The following is a 20,820-nucleotide window of genomic DNA, read 5'->3' as shown; positions in this document are numbered from 1 at the left end:
AGCAGGTGTTACTGTGCATTCACAGTGTCCTCCAAATGATTTTGTGTAGCTTTCTTTTAAACTCTTCCACACTGTTGCTATTTGCAACTTCTGGTGGCAGTTTATTCCACGTGTCACATATCTTGTATGTAAAGAAGTTCCCACGATGGGACGTGTAGTATCTCTTCAGTTCTAGTTTCCATCCATTATTTCTTGTCTGGTTTTCGTTTAATGTAAATAGGTTACTGTCTTTCAGTATTTTAAATGTTTCGAAGGTAGAAGTTGTGACACCTCTACTTCTCCCAGACGAGACCAAAAGAAGCAAACTGATCCACAAAACTTCCACTCGCTGTTCAAGAATAAAAGTAGTAAACACTTCCCATTGGATGCTCCAAGACAGTGGTTCCCAAACTTTTCCAATACGCGACCCCTTTCAGTAGTGCCAAACCTACCATGACCCCCATTCCAATGGCTACGTGACCCCTTTCAGTAGTACCAAACCTACCATGTCCCGCCCCCCCTTTTCCAATGGTTCGATTCTCGGGCATTCCATTGAGGGTTGAGAGATGTGTATTTCTGGTGATAGAAGTTCACTCTCGACGTGGTTCGGAAGTCACGTAAACCCGTTGGTCCCGTTGCTGAATAACCACTGGTTCCATGCAACGTAAAGACACCATACAAACAAACAAACCAACAAACCTTTCCAATGGCGCAGATGCATTGTAAACATTAAATTAGGAGATTAATCGCGATATTGTGTTACCGCACTTTTTTTCATTCCTTTTTTTTATATATATATAATTTCGCAATTAGGATACCACAGGATAATGCCCACAAACCCATCAACACAGACAGACATTAAGACAGACAAGCTTGCAGTTACATTACGTATTTTACAGGTGATTCGTTACAAAAAAAAAAAAAAAAAAAAAAAAACTGATTAACCTTTACCACGTAGTGACATACACAATCGTACTGTATTTTCAGTAACGTCGGTTAGTTTTAGTATAGGGATTCCAGTATTTGTTGTAGTAATGATGGTGTTATAGTATTTCAAATTCATTGTTTTATTAGCTTTGATGCCTATGCTCTGTTTTTTTCCATCTGTCCATCCGCCTGTGGTGTTTTCGCATGGAAACACTGCGTCCCGGGCTTTAAATAGTTACGCTATGTGTAAGTTTTAGGTAAATAAAAGGCTGTCTGGGTTTACATTTGCAACTGAAAAGGGTTTTAATAATTTACTGTATGCGAATCACACCGTTAATATTCGAAATCGGATATTAATTAAAGCCCGGGACGCAGTGTTACCATGTGCAAACACCACAGGCGGATGGACAGATGAAAAAAACAAGAGTATAGTAGTAGTTGTAATAGTGTTGCAGCCCGATTTGTTTGAATCTATTATTATTAGTTATTATTATTTATTATTATTATTATTATTGTATTATTATTATTAATAGTAGTGTTAACAGTAGAGGGGGAGATATTGTTAGACTTGCCTCATGATTAGTCATTGAAATCGCCGTATGTTTATTATCAAATAGCAGTAATGGAAGCATCTACTCTAATTATTGATTGGCTTGATGTTTATTAATGTAAAGCTGATGACAGTAGCAATTTATGATTTCAACAAATGATAATTATATAGTATATATATATATATATATATATATATATATATATATATATATATATATATATATATATATATACATTTCTTCTGCTTCTGAAGAATTTCCAATTCATGGCGCTCCACTTTCTTTGTTTCGTTAAAAATAAAAAAAAATTCAGAGTCGCCACAAAAAAAAAAAGAAAAAAAAAAATGTTAAATGCCTGACCGACATAAATTACCTTAAAAATTATACCGGTGTGTTTCTTAAATTATTTTCAACCGAAATATCAACAGGTACAATATAAATAATAACAGATCATTACTCTATATATATATGTATATATATATATATATGATAATATATATATATACATATATATATACATTATATAATAGTAATGATCTGTTATTATTTATATTGTACCTGATGATATTTCGGTTGAAAATAATTTAAGAAACACACCGGTATAATTTTTAAGGTAATTTATGTCGGTCAGGCATTTAACATTTTTTCTTTTTTTTTTGGCGACTGAATTTTTTTTATTTTTAACGAAAGAAAGTGGAGCGCCATGAATTGGAAATTCCTCAGAAGCAGAAGAAATGTAGATTAGCGAAGTTTCATCAGCAGCGGGAGACTTTTGTTAACTCTTGGACTTGTGACTTTTTCATTAATTGTAACTAACTTACATCTTGGACTATAGTAGGTAAATGACGCTTCACGTTATATAGTTTCTGAATAATTGTATATTCCTTTTAATTTTTTTTTAATATAAATGAAATTTTACTTTTGTGACACAGACATTAAATCACCTATTTGCTATCAGTGACCTTCCCCGAAAGGGACACCAGGTTGTGTTTTCAGTTCACGAGTCAAGCAAACTACAGCTGCTACAGAACTTCTAAAAAGTCGTACACACCTTCTAGATCAGTCGTTCCCAAACTGGGGAAATTTGAAGCTACCGGGGGGTGGGGGGAGGGGAATAATTACACTGGTGTACAAGAGCCAGCCGCACCTTTCTCACTAATTTAATTCCAAAGTTGAAGAGCAAACAAAAGTCCTTTTATTTGTTACTAACCGCTCTCAATAACCGCTCTCTATCCACTTTACTCTGTAACTGTGTTTATCAGTATATTTGTACACTTGAAAAATAAATTGGTAAATAGTCACAGTGTGTTTTAACTACAATTTCCCTCATACACAGAAAGGGGGAAATCTGGATGGTTGAACTGGGAGCAGGGGGAAAGGACAGAAAAAAGTTTGGGAACCACTGTCTAAGATGTCCCACGTAATTGCTGTTTAAAAGGATCTGTGAAATCACGATGACTACCAGACACCAAAGAAAGAAAGCATTCCGGATAACCACAAAAAGCCCCCTGTCAGTCCACGGATGCACGACGTAAAAAAAAAAAAAAGAATTAGAGAGAGGGAAAGTGAGAATAAAAAGAGTGGGGACGGGGATCGTAAAGTGTTACCGTTTCGACTCTGTTCTGTGACGTGGATGATCCGTGATGCGGATAGATGCGTTCCCTCGCATCGTGGATGAATTGGATGAGCCATTGGGTCTATAAATAGGAATGGACGAAATGGTTAACTTGGATGAGTGGACGCATTCATGGGCAGGGTTTTAACGGCATTCACACAACACGTATCATACGTACAATTGCTTGTGTACATATAAATGTATGTGTATAAATACGTATATTGGATATGTAAGTAATAAAAATCCACAATTATATAGTAAACTATATTCCTATGCAAAAAAAAGCATATTTATAATTATCGATTTTATTACGCTAACTGTTATTCACGAGATTAGCAATGTTTATATATATATATATATATATATATATATATATATATATATATATATATATATATATATATATGTGTATGTATGTATGATATGTATGTTGTAATGTTATGTATGTATGAATGTTTATGTATGTAGTATGTATGTATGTATGTATGTATGTATGTATATATATAGATATATATATATATATATGTATATAATATATATATATATATATATATACATACAAGGTCTAGAATATTTCTTTAGACCTTGTATATATATATATATATATATATATATATATATATATATATATATAATAAATGCTTTAGTGTATGCGTATAGTTTAGAATAAAAAAAAATTCCCTTCCAGAATTCATAAGGATGCTCTGTAAGGAGAAGGTTTTGTTGATTAGGTAATGAGGTAAAATACGCTACACCATTAGTATTCCTCAGGGACTAGAGAATGCGTATTCTCTAGTAGACCCTTGGTATTCTCTATTCCCTTTTCTCCCAACGCCGTAACCTGATACGTCAGCAATTACAAGTTGATCTTGGCTGGCGTTCTTGTGTGGCAGTAGGGGTTTCTTATCATACGAAGCCAGATTAGGTTATGTAAGTGCACTAAGCAGCCACGCCTTTGTATGCCCGTTATATAATAATAATAATAATAATAATAATAATAATATTGTAATACGATAAAGTATAGGACATGCGTTATTTCTCTTTTCGTCATTATTTGAGTTATTTACCAGATTACTCAGAAAAAACAAATTTTTTCCGAAACTCTTTTTCTAAAAAATGTTGTTATAGTATTAACTGAACTTGGAGTGAGATCACGCTTTTTTTAAATATGTCTTTTTATGAGATTCTGAAATGTGGCGTTATCGGACAAGCTGATACTATTAATGTGTCAGGTAGAACTGATCACTGGACTTTACGGACGAGGTAGATTTACTCCTTATCTTGAAGCAAGTGTTGTGGCTGATCAATTCACCAGATATTGCAAAAGTACGTGCTAAGGAAGGGTTCATTCAGTTAAAAGTTTTGTTTTTTAGCAAATCACTTTATACAATCCCACCGAAATTATACCCCATTCCTATGACAATTACCTTACATTTCTCATAAATATTGGCTGAGCACTAAATTTTACTTACATAATTGCTTTTCAAAGTTATGTTCAATTATTGAAAATTCCTATAAGGAATTTTCAATAATTGAACTCTATAATCCCATCAGCACCTCTTTCTATATTTATTTCTCTATACTCTGACAGATCATGTAAGATGACCCATGAGTCTTTAGCACGGATTCTGCGAAGTCATCCTACGTCCATGGTCATACACACTTGACTTATGAGAAAATTCATCCGTGTAACTTTTCTGGATAATGCAGTTGCCCAGGCAAAAAGCACAGTGTGGGGTAAATTTGCCAGATCTCCCAGTATCTAGAATTAAATTCATTGTCAACTTTGTTAATTGTTGTTTCCCGTCTTAGCTTACACGTCCGTAATTATAAGACTTTCTCTGACTGTGCATGACTGTTCTTATCATACACGTCTGTAATTGTAAGTCGTCTCTGACTGTGCATGACTGTTCTTAGCATACACGTCCGTAATGGTAAGACTTTCTCTGACTCTGCATGACTGTTCTTAGCATACACGTCTGTAATTGTAAGACTTTCTCTGACTGTGCATGACTGTTCTTAGCATACACGTCTGTAATTGTAAGACTTTCTCTGACTGTGCATGACTGTTCTTAGCATACACGTCCGTAATGGTAAGACTTTCTCTGACTGTGCATGACTGTTCTTAGCATACACGTCCGTAATGGTAAGACTTTCTCTGACTGTGCATGACTGTTCTTAGCATACACGTCCGTAATGGTAAGACTTTCTCTGACTGTGCATGACTGTTCTTAGCATACACGTCCGTAATGGTATGACTTTCTCTGACTGTGCATGACTGTTCTTAGCATACACGTCCGTAATGGTAAGACTTTCTCTGACTGTGCATGACTGTTCTTAGCATACACGTCCGTAATGGTAAGACTTTCTCTCTGGCTGTGCATGACTTTTGATAGCATACAAGTCTGTAATTGTAAGACTTTTTCTCTGACTGTGCATGACTGTTCTTACTTTCTCTGACTGTGCATGACTGTTCTTACTTTCTCTGGCTGTGCATGACTGTTCTTAGCATACAAGTCTTTAATTGTAAGACTTTTTCTCTGACTGTGCATGACTGTTCTTAGCATACAAGTCTGTAATTGTAAGACTTTTTCACTGACTGTGCATGACTGTTCTTAGCATACAAGTCTGTAATTGTAAGACTTTTTCACTGACTGTGCATGACTGTTCTTAGCATACAAGTCTGTAATTGTAAGACTTTTTCTCTGACTGTGCATGACTGTTCATAGCATACAAGTCCGTAATTGTAAGACTTTTTCTCTGACTGTGCAAGACTGTTCTTACTTTCTCTGACTGTGCATGACTGTTCATAGCATACAAGTCCGTAATTGTAAGACTTTTTCTCTGACTGTGCAAGACTGTTCTTACTTTCTCTGACTGTGCATGACTGTTCTTAGCATACAAGTCTGTAATTGTAAGACTTTTTCATTGACTGTGCATGACTGTTCTTAGCATACAAGTCTGTAATTGTAAGACTTTTTTCTCTGACTGTGCATGACTGTTCTTAGCATACAAGTCTGTAATTGTAAGACTTTTTTCTCTGACTGTGCATGACTGTTCTTAGCATACAAGTCTGTAATTGTAAGACTTTTTTTTCTCTGACTGTGCATGACTGTTCTTAGCATACAAGTCTGTAATTGTATGACTTTTTTCTCTGACTGTGCATGACTGTTCTTAGCATACAAGTCTGTAATTGTAAGACTTTTTCTCTGACTGTGCAAGACTGTTCTTACTTTCTCTCTGACTGTGCAAGACTGTTCTTACTTTCTCTGACTGTGCATGACTGTTCTTAGCATACAAGTCTGTAATTGTAAGACTTTTTCACTGACTGTGCATGACTGTTCTTAGCATACAAGTCTGTAATTGTAAGACTTTATTCTCTGACTGTGCATGACTGTTTGTCAGTGGATTACTTGTGTCTGTATTGGGTGTGGTTGTATATGTTTTTGCATGCTGTTAAGCTTGTGTCTGCTTACCTCTTATGATTAGATAAAGGCACTTCAGCTTCTTGTTGGCTTACACGGAAAACGGGAAATATGAATGCTTACTCGTGAAAAAAATCGGTGCCATAGCCCTGCTGTAGCCGTGGTCCGGTGGGTAGAACGCCGCACAGAAGTATAATCGCCACGGAAGTTGCTCCCGCTACAGACAGCAATACTAACTTCAGTCTTCTCATAGTATCTGCAAAGGAATTCGTGTTCATTAGTAACGGAGGTTTTTAAAAAAAAAGTATATATTAGTTTAACCAGACCACTGACCTGATTAATAGCTCTCCTACGGCTGGCCCGAAGGATTAGACATTTTCACGTGGCTAGGAACCAATTTGTTACCTAGCGACGGGACCTACAGCTTATTGTGGGATCCGAACCACATCATTTCGAGAAATTAATTTCTAATCACCAGAAATAAATTCCTCTCATTCCACGTTGGCAGGGCGGGAAATCGAACTTGGACTACCGAATCGGTATTCGAACACGTAAGCCACTTGTCCAACGAGGTATTGGTGGTGACAGCTTCTGTTACATTAAATACATATATCTGTGGTTGTATGTATGCATGTAAAGTTGAATGAGACTTTGGATAGAAACAAAACATTAGTCACCGCAACGGCCAACATGCAGCTGCTAACCCAATTTTGAGCCTCTTGTGCGCACTGTAGGCCTTACTTGAGTAATGGCTACATTACTGCAGTAATGGGTGCTTGCAGCGTCTCTTCGGCCCCCAACTTCATCCACTTTTTACCCTTTTACTCTTAACTTCCATTCCCGGCAGCTTTGCTACTTCTTGCTGTCCAGTATTACTTTTTAGAGCAGGTCTTGGAGTTTCTTCACATTTGACCTTTATATCCTTGTACAGTGATGCTCAAATCTCATGCAACATGACTCCATAGGATTTCGTTCAAAATTCACTAACTGGCAACCTAGCATACTCCATATTTATCTTTTATTTCATGCGAAAACGCGAGTATCGCATACACTAAGGCCATAATATGTTTCATAAGAGTGAAATCTGTCATATATTTAAAAATTGTAAGAAAATGTCACGTGTAGCCAAATTTCAGAAAAACCCTTACGAAACATTTTCAAAACTTTCGTTCACTCATTGCTGAAGCATTTGACCAAACGAAGTCGCAATCAAACCTCAGTTCAAATGTTAAATAAACTAAAAAAAAGATCGAAAAAATTTTGTCGTAACATTAATAATGCTTTCCAAAGCAAAAAATAAAATTTGAAATAGTCCTATTTGATTGCTTTTACCCGCAACGCTGAAAAAATGTAATATGTATATACAAAGTAGAATGCGCCCACGATATCAACGTGAGAGGGGAGCATGTGTGACGTATCAGTGTCGGTGCAACAACAACCACCTGGTATATGAGTAGGTCTACAATGAGTAGCGACCATTAAATTATCTTGAAAACATTTACTTTATTTGTTAAAGGAATATTTGGATTTTCATACATAATTATTTGTTATCTTTCTTAAATATTTTCAAACTGATAGCATACTAGCAAACAAATATTCGCCTATTTTGTCAAAGCCAAGATACTATTCCTAGGCCTAGGTGTTAGATTTCTTTACTTTACCATTATCATTCACATCTCTATATTAACAATTTCTGGCCAGAAAGCAAGTGAGGTTATCTACACATTCTTGCACTTCAAGTTACCTTATGAAAGAATAAATTATACACCAAAAGCGAGCAGAAGGACTTTTAAGAAAATAATATTGTAAACCAATTGAAAAACAAGTGTTACATATTGCCTTGATATTAATACTTATGATATTTCGATTAATAACCATCTTCTCCATATAACCAAAAACATCATCATCTTTTATTCCTCAAAGAACAGGTAATCTCTACAAATAAAAACATTAGTAAAGATTACATCTCAGAAAGCTTAGATTATTTTTCTAGGCCTATAAATCATTTTGCAACATACAGGCAGCTTAAACAGATTGAAAACTTCAACATTCAAAGAAAATTGTTGTAATTCATATTCCTCAAAGAACAGGTGATCTCTACAAATAAATTCATTAGTAACAGATTACATCTCAGATGGCTTCGATTATTTTTTTAGGCCTATAAAACGTTTTCCAACATACAGGCAGCTTCAACGCAGCCGAAATCTTCAACATTCAAATAAACTTGTTTTAATTCATATTCCCTACCTTGAAAGTTGTTTGACTGTTGACTTATTAGGTCTACTGTCCATAATGCTGCATACATTGTTATGTTGACCATTCCGAGGAGCATGTTAGTGTGCTTTCATTTTTGGCACGCTAACCTTATCACACTACCCTTTAACTGGCAACGCTAAAGATAAGAAAAATAACAACATCTTCAAATCACACAAATTACGAATTATACCAATGCATAAAAGGGATCATAATCTATTTTAACCATAAGGAAATAAGCCTAGCTGTGAATTTCGCAAACTTTTCAGCATGAATACATTACAATAAAAAAGAAAAAAAAAGAGCACTACTTGGCAGTCACGTTGAGTCTGAGAATATGGACGATACAAAATTATCGTCGCATGAGATTTGGCCCCACTGTACGTCATGTTACGGGAACATCATGTTGGAAGACATACGATGGAAATAGAAGTGCGGGGTAGAAGGAAGAACGAAAGACCAAGAAAGAGGTGGTGTGATTGTGTAGGGGGAGACATGTTATGGAAAGGTATTAACGAGAACGATGCACAGGACAGAACTCTATGGAGACGACTCATTCACAACGGCGACCCCATATAAAAATGGGTTAAAGCTGGGAAGAAGAAGATCCTTGTACGTCATGTCAATTACTTTCTGAATCTCTTTATCTTGCTGCCCATCTATTCGAACTTCCTCTTTACACTGAATTGCTGGAGGTGCCCAAGTGCTTGGTTTTTTGGCCTAAATTTCTGAGTCATTCATCCATGAACCTCCCGTGCAGAATATGTCTCTTGCATTCAGAAGGCTCATCAGCAGCATGTAAACGCTCCTACACTCACAGTGCCGTTCATCATTTACCTTTCTTGCACTTTTGATTCCAGGATATCTGTCGAGGACTTCCCAGGCCCGCCTCTTAACTAGAACAGATATCTCAAAACTCTCTTTAGTAATCTTTTCCATTCTGCTAACATTTGCCACATCTCCACAATCATTCACCTCAGTGGCTTGATCCTGTTAACTTTCGCTCATTTTGAACATCTGCATATTAATTCCACAAGTCGACAAAATTCCCTGGAAATATTGAAGCTTTGGCTCCTATAAACATTTCTTTGCTTCCAGATCTTCTGCAGACACTGTACTTTCACCGACTCTTCAACTTTTCACATTTCTCATCCTACCATCATCCGGAACATTTACTCTCAAATAGCTCTATGAATCGGTGTCATTCCTCTTCCAAATATATTAACATTCATTGCTCCATCCTCATGTTAGTGTTAATTTTCAACTTTCTCCCCTTGTGTATATGTTCAGATTCTTTCACTAGTCTCCGTAGTTTCTCTCTACTATTGTTATTATTATTATTCAGTAGATGAAACCTACTCATATGGAACAAGCCCACAGGAGCCATTGGTTTGCAATTCAAACTTCCAAAGAATATGGTGTTATTTAGGAAGAAGTAGGAGGAAGTCAAGGGAAAGACAGAAAGAAGAGATCCCACTTATTAAAAATAAAAAATAAATGATTGAATAGATAAATAATGTATCAAGATGCAAGAAGAATAAGTATTAGGGTAGTCCACGCTATTGTCTTTGAATATCAGACACTCGTCACTCCACTTTCAACTCATTGTCTTATCCCAAAACATTGTGCCAGTATCATGGACATAATTTTACACAAAACTAGTCCTTATCTCCTCTACATATTCTAATATGTAGTCCACTTTCATGTTAAACTTTTTATCCTCACCGTATTTACGTTCTACCCCCCATATTTTCAACACACTCCCTATGTGGTGCGTCATTATACGTCAGAGTACGTGGTAATGAGTAATCAGGATTTTATTAAATACCCTGGCCATTTACCGTGTTAAGTAAGCTGTACATAGATTTTTTTGAGAGAATACTAAGCAGAATTATTCCACAGAATGTGATATGTAAGTTGGCTGACAACGTAAGTTGGCTGACAACATATTTATTTGGCTGGGGAACGAAATTATAAACAATTCCTTTGGTAGATGGTAGGAATTTTTGAATTATAGGGATTTGTGCCATCGACGTAATTTACTTTGAAACTGGGAAAAGTCTGTAGGCTATTCTTTTCATTGGCAATTACATATAGGTAATATGGGTTTGAATTTAATGTTTGCTGAATACCTATTATTATTTCTGCCTTCAGCCTATGTACATTTCTACTCCGGGCACCGTGGTAACTTAGTGAAATCAGTTCACAAATAAATATTTTTTAAGAGCATTTCTGGTATGTAGCAAGAAATTAAGATATCCTGATATCACAGTAGACGATAATGATGCAAGAGCGGAAGTATTGCTATGGTAATAGCAATAGAGGAAAATATGATTAAAAAAATACTTCCTTATACTATCATATTGTGATAATTAGCCGAGAGTAGCTTATTTTCGTCATATTCAGTTCTTAAACATACTAATCTTAAGGAATAGTAATATAATGAAACTAAGCTATTCTAAAGAATTATATATAAAACCGATGGATGTACGGTTTATCAAATCTCGAGTAAGTCATTACAATTTTTGTATTTGTTCATATTAGTGAAAACAGTCATCCTATCAGTGATGTGCAACCGCTGAAATACTGGTTTATTCGCGTGATGATATATCAGGAAGAAATAGATTCCAGTTTTATGAAGGAGCTGTTTTATTGAAAATGAAATATGAAGGACATGTAGATTTTAATTTGATATTATAATTGGTCTGCCCCCAGTGCTATTGAAACATAACAGTTGTGACGCCCTAATACAGCGAAAGACATGATTTGATAATGGTAAGCACACACAAAACCTTGTCAAGAATGGGGTCAGAGCTCCTCCTCCTCCTCCGAGTTTCCCAATCGTCTCTACTTACGTATAAACAGTCACTTTTTGCTTATATATTGTTTTCTTCCGCCACATATATTCTTGAAGACGTCCCGCTAGATAAGGCGAAACTGGTCAGAATTCACTCTTTGTTTCATTTTTCCATGTAGTACTCTGCATCTTGCCTTAATATGTTCCTGCGATTTCAATTATGCTTGTGTGGTGTTTTCAGGACTGTTTTCCTGAATAACCTATTTATCTAAGATTTATCAAGCGCCCGTAAAACAGCATTCATAGCCAAGGTCTTGGTAGCAGAATCCCGACCAATTCCATTTCCACGTACCTTCCTGAAATAATAGGTCTTCAGGTCGTATTGATATGCCGCCTCCAAGGGTATCAAATAATGAATTCCGTTTCGAGCGCCAGTATTCCTTAATCCCACCGGCTCCCGTCAAACAGACTCTGGGGAGGTCTGCCAGGAAGAAAAGAAGGCGCGGCTTAGATCGACAAAAGCACATCGGGGGTTTTTCAAGAAACGGGTCCAAGTTGTATCTTTTGCTTGAGATTGAAATCTTGGTCTTTGTTTGTGCAAGGCTAGGTTGTTTATCTGTTTATCTATTTTCATTTTTAAGTCATGATATTGATCGAATATGAAATTTACCTGACAGCTTTTGTCATTGTTGGTGGTGTATAGAGGTAACTTTTGATGTATGAGAAAATAATGTCTTAAATAGGTTTGATGCATATAAACTGCGTGAAAAGATCTCTCATAATAACCTTTCTTATGCGAAGTATGAGAAATGGTATATGAAAGGTGTCTTTATCAACCGTTTCTTAACCTTGGGAAATGTAATGTACGGCAAATACTATAGGAAATTCCCAGCGTATGGGAAGACTTCAGAAATATGTCAGCTGTACAGGAGAATACATATTTCGTAACATTGTTTCTGCTGTAAAAGGGGAATATATATGTTTTGCAACACATATATCTTTTACTGATATGAGTACTCGATTATTTTCTTGTGTATTTTTTGTACTTGAAACGATAGTATGAACGCGCTTTAAACCAAAGTTAATCAGCCACTTTTTCGAAAATTCAGGTGACACGGAGAGAATCTTGGATCATTTAGAACGAATCAATTTTTACGTAAAAATCAGAACATGGAGAACTGATATGCCTTCGAAACCTACGCAAAGTTGTTTTTTGTTGTTTTGAAGAATAAGGCCTACGATTTTCGGGCATTCCATTGAGGGGGGTCAGAGATGTGTGTTTCTGGTGATAGAAGTTCACTCTCGACGTGGTTCGGAAGTCACGTAAAGCCGTTGGTCCCGTTGCTGAATAACCACTGGTTCAAAGCAACGAAAAAACACCATACACACAAACAAACAAGAATGAAGCCTATTATTTGTACATTTGTACCTATAGGGAGGAATAACTATTTCCTCGTATTAGTATTCGAAATATGAAAGCATTATAAAAAACAAGATTAAATTGTTTGATAATATGATTCCTTAAATTCTGTCGCACATCTGAAAGAACAATTTCGACTAATGAAGATTTTTTTTTTTTTTTTTTTTTTTTTTTTTTTTTTGCGGTTTGAAGAAGAAACCCTAATAATCATTGTGGCATCTGGACATGTGGCTTTGAAATAGGTAGAATTGGTCGAAACATTAATGTTTTCTGAAACGCCATTTAGTCACTTTTTCATTATATTGCTCAATTCGAAAACAATAGAAACAGTACATGTGGGCAGTTCGAAAGAATCTTTATATAATAATTTTTCTTTTAATTTTGATTCCTTTGTCGATATTTATCACAAAATCTGTTTTGGATGTTACAGAAATTCAGCTCTAAAATGTTTTTTTTATATTTGTATGTCTTGTACTTATTTGTCCTATATATGTAATGTAATGTGACTCTCTCTTGCGTCTTCGTACTTGAAAGGTGAAATACTTACTCTTTTGCATAATACCAATCAAATGAAAATGGAAATACTTATCCTTTTACATAATACCAATAAAAAGGAAAATACCTATCCTTTTACATCATACCAGTCAAATAAAAAACATGAAAATACTTATTATTTTACATAAAACCAATCACATAAAGAATGGAAATATATATTCTCTTATTTATTACCAATCAAATGAAAGAATGGAAATAGACTTCTTTTACGCATTACCAGGCAAATGACAAAAAGGAAAATGATTATGGCTTACATATTACCGATCAAATTATAAATGGGAAATACTTATTCTTTTATATTTTACCAATAAAATAAAAAGAGAAATACTTACTCTCTTACATAATGCCAGTCTAATTAAAAGGAAAATGCTTACCCTCCTAAATAATACCAATCAAATAAAAAAAGGGGAATATTTATTCTCTTACATAATAGCAATCAGTTGAAAAGGAAATACTTATTTTCTTACATAATACCAATCAAATAAAAAAGGGGAATATTTATTCTCTTAAATAATGCCAATCAAATAAAAAAAGGGAAATATTTATTCTCTTAAATAATACCAATCAGTTGAAAAGGAAATACTTATTTTCTTACATAATACCCATCAAATAAAAAAAAGAGGAATAGTTATTCTATTAAATAATACCAATCAAATAAAAAAAAAGGAATATTTATTCTCTTACATAATACAATCAAATAAAAAAAGGGAAATATTTATTTTTTTACTTGATACCAATCAGTTGGAAAGGAAATACTTATTTTCTTACATAATACCAATAAAATAAAAGAAGGGAAATATTAACTCTCATACATATTACATTGGGGCTGCTCCTCCACCTCACTAAGTAACATCGGAGAAGAACAAAGAAGAAAAAAAAACCCGGATACATGAAACATTTTTCTGGGGCAGTGCGTTCCTCTGGGTGCCAACTTGCAGCGGTGGGGTTGTTGCCAAAGTGGTGCCACAGGAAAAAAAACAAATGACAACCGAATGGAATAGATTGCTTACATTCGCTGCATAGCAAAGAAAAAATAAATTAATAAATTATTTAAATTCTTCTTCTTCTTCTTCTTCTTCCCCCCTCCCCCGCCGCAGCCGCCGACAGTACTTGTGACCTGAGATCGGGATTACATTTGATTAAAATTTTTCCTTTATTTCAGTTATTCTCTCTCTCTCTCTCTCTCTCTCTCTGTGTGTGTGTGTGTGTGTAGGATTAATAAGAGTATTACTGTGTCTGTTAGTCTCAGTTAGATTAATCTCTCTCTCTCTCTCTCTCTCTCTTCTCTCTCTCTCTCTCTCTCTCTCTCTCTCTGTTAGATTAATACGAGTGTTACTGTGTCTGTCAGTCTGTTAGATCTCTCTCTCTCTCTCTGTTGGATTAATACGAGTGTTACTGTGTCTGTCAGTCTGTTAGATCTCTCTCTCTCTCTCTCTCTCTCTCTCTCTCTCTCTCTCTCTCTCTCTCTCTCTCTCTCGCGCGCGCGCACACACACACACACACACACACACACACACACTGATAAATCCGGATGCATTTCTCAACTCGACCACACGTGTGCATTGAACTCAAGGTTAAGGGAAGTACGGTGAGGTTCAGTCTGTCTTTACAACATGAAGAAAGTTCGCTATTACCATTTCCATTTTTACCTCTGATCGTTTGATTGCCCATTCCATCGGCCTTAGATTTCTGAATCAGTTGAAGCAAGGTCTTGATTGTGTTTATAATGCTAAGTAGTTTATCTAAAACTTTTCAAAACTGTTGCACCGAAAAGTAGAACTAATGAATAGATTATATATACAGGATTGCTTGGTCACTAGCTGCCGGTGACGAAATGCTAGCCTTGCTTAAACAAGTGTTTTTAATACTAGCTCTCGCTATTTCCTGTCCAAGCCCTCGTCGGTAATTCCAGGTTTCAGTTCGGCCATTAATTGCTCTCGAGTTATGCATCGGTGACGTCAGAATTTCTTACAGTACAGTTTATGGGAAATTTTAAAACTATCCAAGCACCGCCCCAAAGAAGAACTGTTACCGTCACAAACAATCAATAGACAACCGCACAGTCCTCTGTTCGAAAATCTAAACATATTTTTTCATAACAACCGAGACGAAATAATACATTTTGATTCAAAGTTTTTTTTGACTGCCTACTCCCCACAGGTGGGTAGTGCCGTCAGTGCGCCTTACGGGGTCACTGTAGGCATTACTATATAGTTCCTGACAACGTTTCTTTGGCCCCTAGCTGCAACCCTTATTTTTTTATTCCTTTTACTGTACCTCCATTCATATTATATTTCTTCCATCTTGCTATCCACTCTTTTCTAACAGTTATTTCATGGTGTAACTGCGAGGTTTTCCTCCTGTTACACCTTTCAGACCTACCTACTCTCTAATTTCCTTTCTAGCGCTGAATGACCTCATAGGTCCCAGCGATTGGCCTTTGGCCTAAACTCTATATTCCATTCATATGACTGAAATTACCTCCGTAGCTCCGGATTGCGTTTCGTTATACTTAATGCCGTTCGGAATCGTATTTGAAAGCGAAGTACGTGCTTGCGCATACGCAGGCGCGCCTGCATATTTTTCACCACCCACTAGCACTTCGGACATGTAATGCGTTCGATGAGAGAGAGAGAGAGATTTTCACTAAACCAATAAAAACTATTATAAGAGTGATTGATTATAAGTATAATGTCAAGTCATGTAATTGTTGTTACCCAGGACTCGTGTCAGTAATAACGAACCTGTTATTCACCTTGTGAAAACATACGTCCAGCTCCTGTAATATATATATATATATATATATATATATATATATATATATATATATATATATATACATATATATATATATGTATGTATATATATACACACACTATATGGTCATTGACGCCGTAAATTCATTAGGGGCAAAAACAATTTATTTGAGCCAAGAGAGACAAATCTTCATAAAGAAAGTTTCTCGCAGAAGAAGGAATATATCTAATGGGAGAGGAATTGTGAGTCTCCAATGCCTTATTTTTGTACCTCCCAAAACTATTAAATGGAAAAGATGTGCCCCTTCCAAAACTGACAGTGTACTGATATTTTTCGACGAGATTTAATTTATCGATAGAACCGATTTTCTAATTGATACATTTCTTAACAGTTATGAGAAATTGATACGCTCAGGCTTTAATGGAAGCACTTTTTATTTTTAACTAAATGTTGTCGGTATTTCGAAGATAGAAATAGAATTGCTTAACACACATTTCGATAGATTCTTGAACCGAACAGAACAGTGATTAGGATGATGTGATCACCCTTAATTATACAAAACTTAAACTCTGAAATACTACCAAGTCAAGGACGTACATGGAATCAGGCGTTTAGCGGTAAATAGTAAATTAATTGTGTAGCTGACATGTAAAACTTGGCGTCAATATTACTGTAAAATGCAACCGAAGTCAAGAAGATTTTTTTCTTTTGTTAAGGTGAATTGGTGTGTATCATTATATTTAACCTCAGTTCTGGAACTGCCTGTGCAACGATCAGGTGTCATCGAAATAAAAGGAGGCTTCTAAGAAGGAAGTTTATTTTCAAGATTTTTCCTTTGTAAAATTTGATTTCACTTAGATAGATATGCCATGGGTTGGTCTGACGTGAAATAAAGAAAATGCCTCCAACCATCATTATAGATTATATATATATATATATTATAAGTATATATAGATATATATATATATATATAGTGTGTGTGGTGTGTGTGTGTGTATATATAATATATATTATATATATATATATATATATATTATATATATAAAGTAGATTCCGTTCAGTGTAGTGAGATTTGTGATCCCTCTGTACATCCTACACGGCTTGTTAAGTTCTGTATAAATTTGATCAATTTTTTGGAAACAATAATTCAAATATTCATAGTTTTTTCGGGAACAATAATTCAAATATTCATAGTCTTAATAACTTGGTTGCGTTCCATTTTATGTATATTCACAAGTTGTTGTAAACGGGGTAATTTCTGCGTCACTTAGTCACTGGAAACAGGAACTAAGGACACGAGGGCTCTTGCAAGCAGTCTATATATATATATATATATATATATATATATATATATATATATATATATATATATATATATGTGTGTGTGTGTGTGTGTGTGTGTGTGTGTGTGTGTGTGTGTGTGTGTAAGTGAATCACGAAAGTTTGGAACGTGATAATGCATAAATAAAGGTGAAACACTGGAGTAGCTGCAAGATCTTTCGACTCACGTCCTTTACTTAGCAGTCGGTCTGCTAAGTCAAGGACGTGAGTCGAAAGATCTTTTAGCTACTCCAGTGTTTCACTTTCCTTCGTGGCTTATACCTTTATACATACATACATACATACATACATACATACTCGCGAATTCGCTCGATAATTGACAATCACATTCTTCAGGAATGATTCATGGTAACCCGAGAACCAACGGGATCCTTTTGCGAAACCTTGGGACAGTAATCACACCCAATTTTTTCGATAGATGGCGAATTAAGCTTAACAGGAGATCAATTATCTGACAAGAAGGTGTCATCCTACTCTCCTCCCTCCTCTGCTCCCTCCCTCCCTCCCTCCCCCCTACACGTTCCCATTGCGTCCATGCAAGAATGTTGCTATATTTGTAACGCCAGTTATCGACCAACTGTTGCAAAATAACATGATAGACGTATTTAGGAGATGGCATGTCGGCTGCTGAAGACCATTATGTGTTAATGATAGAACCTGTCAATACAGTATATCATCCTACTGCAAATGTAAGGTTATCACGACTTGACAAAAAAAAAAAAAAAAAAAAAAAAATCGGTGGTAAAATTTTACTTGCCAAAGTTTGTAGTTTCGTTTAAAACTCCCCAAATGTTTTCTTAAACAGCTAAACTGTCATAGAACGGCCTGATCGGCCTTCCATCAATCGTACGTGGTCTATAAGTACCCTTGGCCAATAAAAAAAAAAAAAGAATGTTGGCTGCATTCCTTAAGTAGCTATCGGGGAATGACGTCATCAGAGTGCTCCCATTTTCCAACTTTGGACCCTTGACAAGGTGGTGTTAAAAAGCACTTCCGGGAATGACACGGACAACTAGATAAGTCTTATCCAAGGCGACAGTGTTAGACATAGTACGAAGATTCGGAATTATGTAACGGTCGACAAGGAGAATCGTGGCATTTTTAGAATCCCTGAAAATAAATAGGATGTAGGTGTGGGTTCCACACATTCCTCAACGATCTCTCCGTTGGCTTTAGAGAATTCGTAGGTCAGGTGTGAATTCTTCTTCGTATTTGTTTGTATGGTGTATTTACGTTGCCCGGAACCAGCGTTTATTCAGCAACGGGACCACCGGCTTCACGTGACTTCCAAACCACGTCGAGAGTGAACTTCTATCACCAGAAATACACATCTCTAACACCTCAGTGGAATGCCCGAGAATCGAACTCGCGGCCACCGAGGTGGCAGGTGAAGACCATACCGATCTTTCCTCTGAGGCGCTTCTTCGTATTTGCTTAAAAGACTAATAAGATGTCTCATATATTATGTGAGGTAGAATTCTGGCCTCCATCCTTCCATCCGGCTTTTATATAAAACCCCTCTAGCTAATATTTCTTTGTGCAACTTTTTTTCCACTTTAGAATGCGCCTCATTGCTTGGCTTTTCAACCTAAATTCCATTATTCATTCAGTGATGTAGAAAGCATACCTATAGGTGACATGAATTTGGATGTGAGGATTCAAGGTGCTTTAAGTAATTGGGAATCATATGAGTGGGAGATATACGTAAAAAAGTGATAACCATACCCCGGAAGGGGTCGATAGAATAAAATTTGCCTTTGCCTTTGCATATCAATTTTCAGGTATTTTACCAGGAGCAGGAATTAAAGCAATAAGATGACAGTTTAAAATATAAGAGTGAACAAATGGTTGAACCAGTGCAGATTTCCTAAAGGAAGTTTTCAAGCCTTTAGGATTCAACAATTTGGCAAAGTACGTCATTTCTTCTGCAAATTTCTTACGGAATAATGCTGAAATACGAACTGGGCCAGGAGGTTTGCTTTTTTTTTTTTTTTTTTTTTTAAAGAAAAGAAAGTGAAGAACACAAAGTATTGAGGAAAATCAGACTTATAGAAGTGGTTGAAAATGGTTTGACAGCTTAATTTACAAAATATAATTTTTTTTCTTAACGAGATAAAGATATCAGGTCTCATCCTAGTATGAGAAACCTTTCTCCATTGGACACTGATCCCTATGTGCTGGAAAGAAGCATTATAGCAGTAACAAGTCCAACAGCAAGGAATAGCCGGAAAGCTGAGTGGCGGCTTCTAAATTAAAAAGTTGGGCGAGTTATACTGAATAGAATACAATTGTGTTCGTAACATCCGAGTTACAGACCTAAGCAAGGGAAATTAAATATAAAAGATTCGTATATTTCATCCCCCTTTCATTGTAAATTTACCTTGCCTGCGATAGAATTGATTGGGATAGAATAGAAAAAAGTGAAAGAAACGATACCGGGATCTGAAGACCCAAGGTAAGCGCCTCAGCGGCGTGGTCGGTAAGGTGCTGGAGTGCCACCGAGTCTCGGGCATTGCATTGAGGAGTGAGAGATGTGTGTTTCTGCGTTCGCGCCCAAGTACAGGTAAATCTATTATCGAGAAAAAATTCCCCTTCGGTTAAGCATATATGAAAATATATTAATTCTGAGGTAGAGCGAATTAGATATTAAAGGACATTGTAGCTCGATATATATATATATATATATATATATATATATATATATATATATATATTATATATATATATATATATATATATATATATATATATATATATATATATATATATATATATATATGGTGATAGAAGTTCACTCTCGGCGTGTTTCGGAAGTCACGTAAAGCCGTTGGTCCCGTTGCAGAATAACCACTGGTTCCATGCAACGTACAAACACCATACAAACAAACAAGACCCAAGGTGGAAGAGATTTTGTTAGGGAATTCGAGGGCTTGTGGCCTAAATTAGTAATACTCTTCCAAAACAAAGTTTTTTTTCATCAGCGAAAGCAACGAGGGCGTGGTCTCATTAATACTCTGATGAGTAACGGGTAAAGAAAGCCGAACGCCATTCACAATCACTTCATTTACAATCACTTTACCTGTTATGGGGAACGATGTGTGACCAACAACCTCTTCTCAAAATCGTAGCCTTAAAACGAGATTTTTTAACATCTTCAGTCATCCCTCGCGTGCTTGTATGTGTGCTCATTTGTTAACCAA

The 20,820-nt window shown here is 35.8% G+C and overlaps 1 protein-coding gene across 5 annotated transcripts in view; it reads right to left on the bottom strand.

Moving 5' to 3' along the window:
- The window catches only part of LOC135200800 (beta-1,3-galactosyltransferase 5-like), a 75,285-nt gene that overhangs the window by 18,875 nt on the left and 35,590 nt on the right, over positions 1–20,820 (bottom strand). For 3 of the 5 annotated variants that reach the window (XM_064229452.1, XM_064229455.1, XM_064229450.1), the window contains exon 2: positions 6,621–6,753. In XM_064229452.1, the coding sequence (XP_064085522.1) occupies positions 6,621–6,748 (128 nt within the window). In that variant the 5' untranslated portion in view covers positions 6,749–6,753. Of the gene's footprint in view, positions 1–3,064; positions 3,149–6,620; positions 6,754–11,899; positions 12,029–20,820 lie in introns of those variants that run through there. The other 2 variants (XM_064229453.1, XM_064229454.1) reach the window with 2 other exon arrangements.

The sequence above is a fragment of the Macrobrachium nipponense genome, chromosome 27 (genome assembly GCF_015104395.2).
Source record: "Macrobrachium nipponense isolate FS-2020 chromosome 27, ASM1510439v2, whole genome shotgun sequence".
NCBI classification, from domain to species: domain Eukaryota; kingdom Metazoa; phylum Arthropoda; class Malacostraca; order Decapoda; family Palaemonidae; genus Macrobrachium; species Macrobrachium nipponense.
The sequence above is the reverse complement of the archived record's forward strand: the minus strand, read 5'-3'. Positions and strand labels throughout refer to the sequence as shown.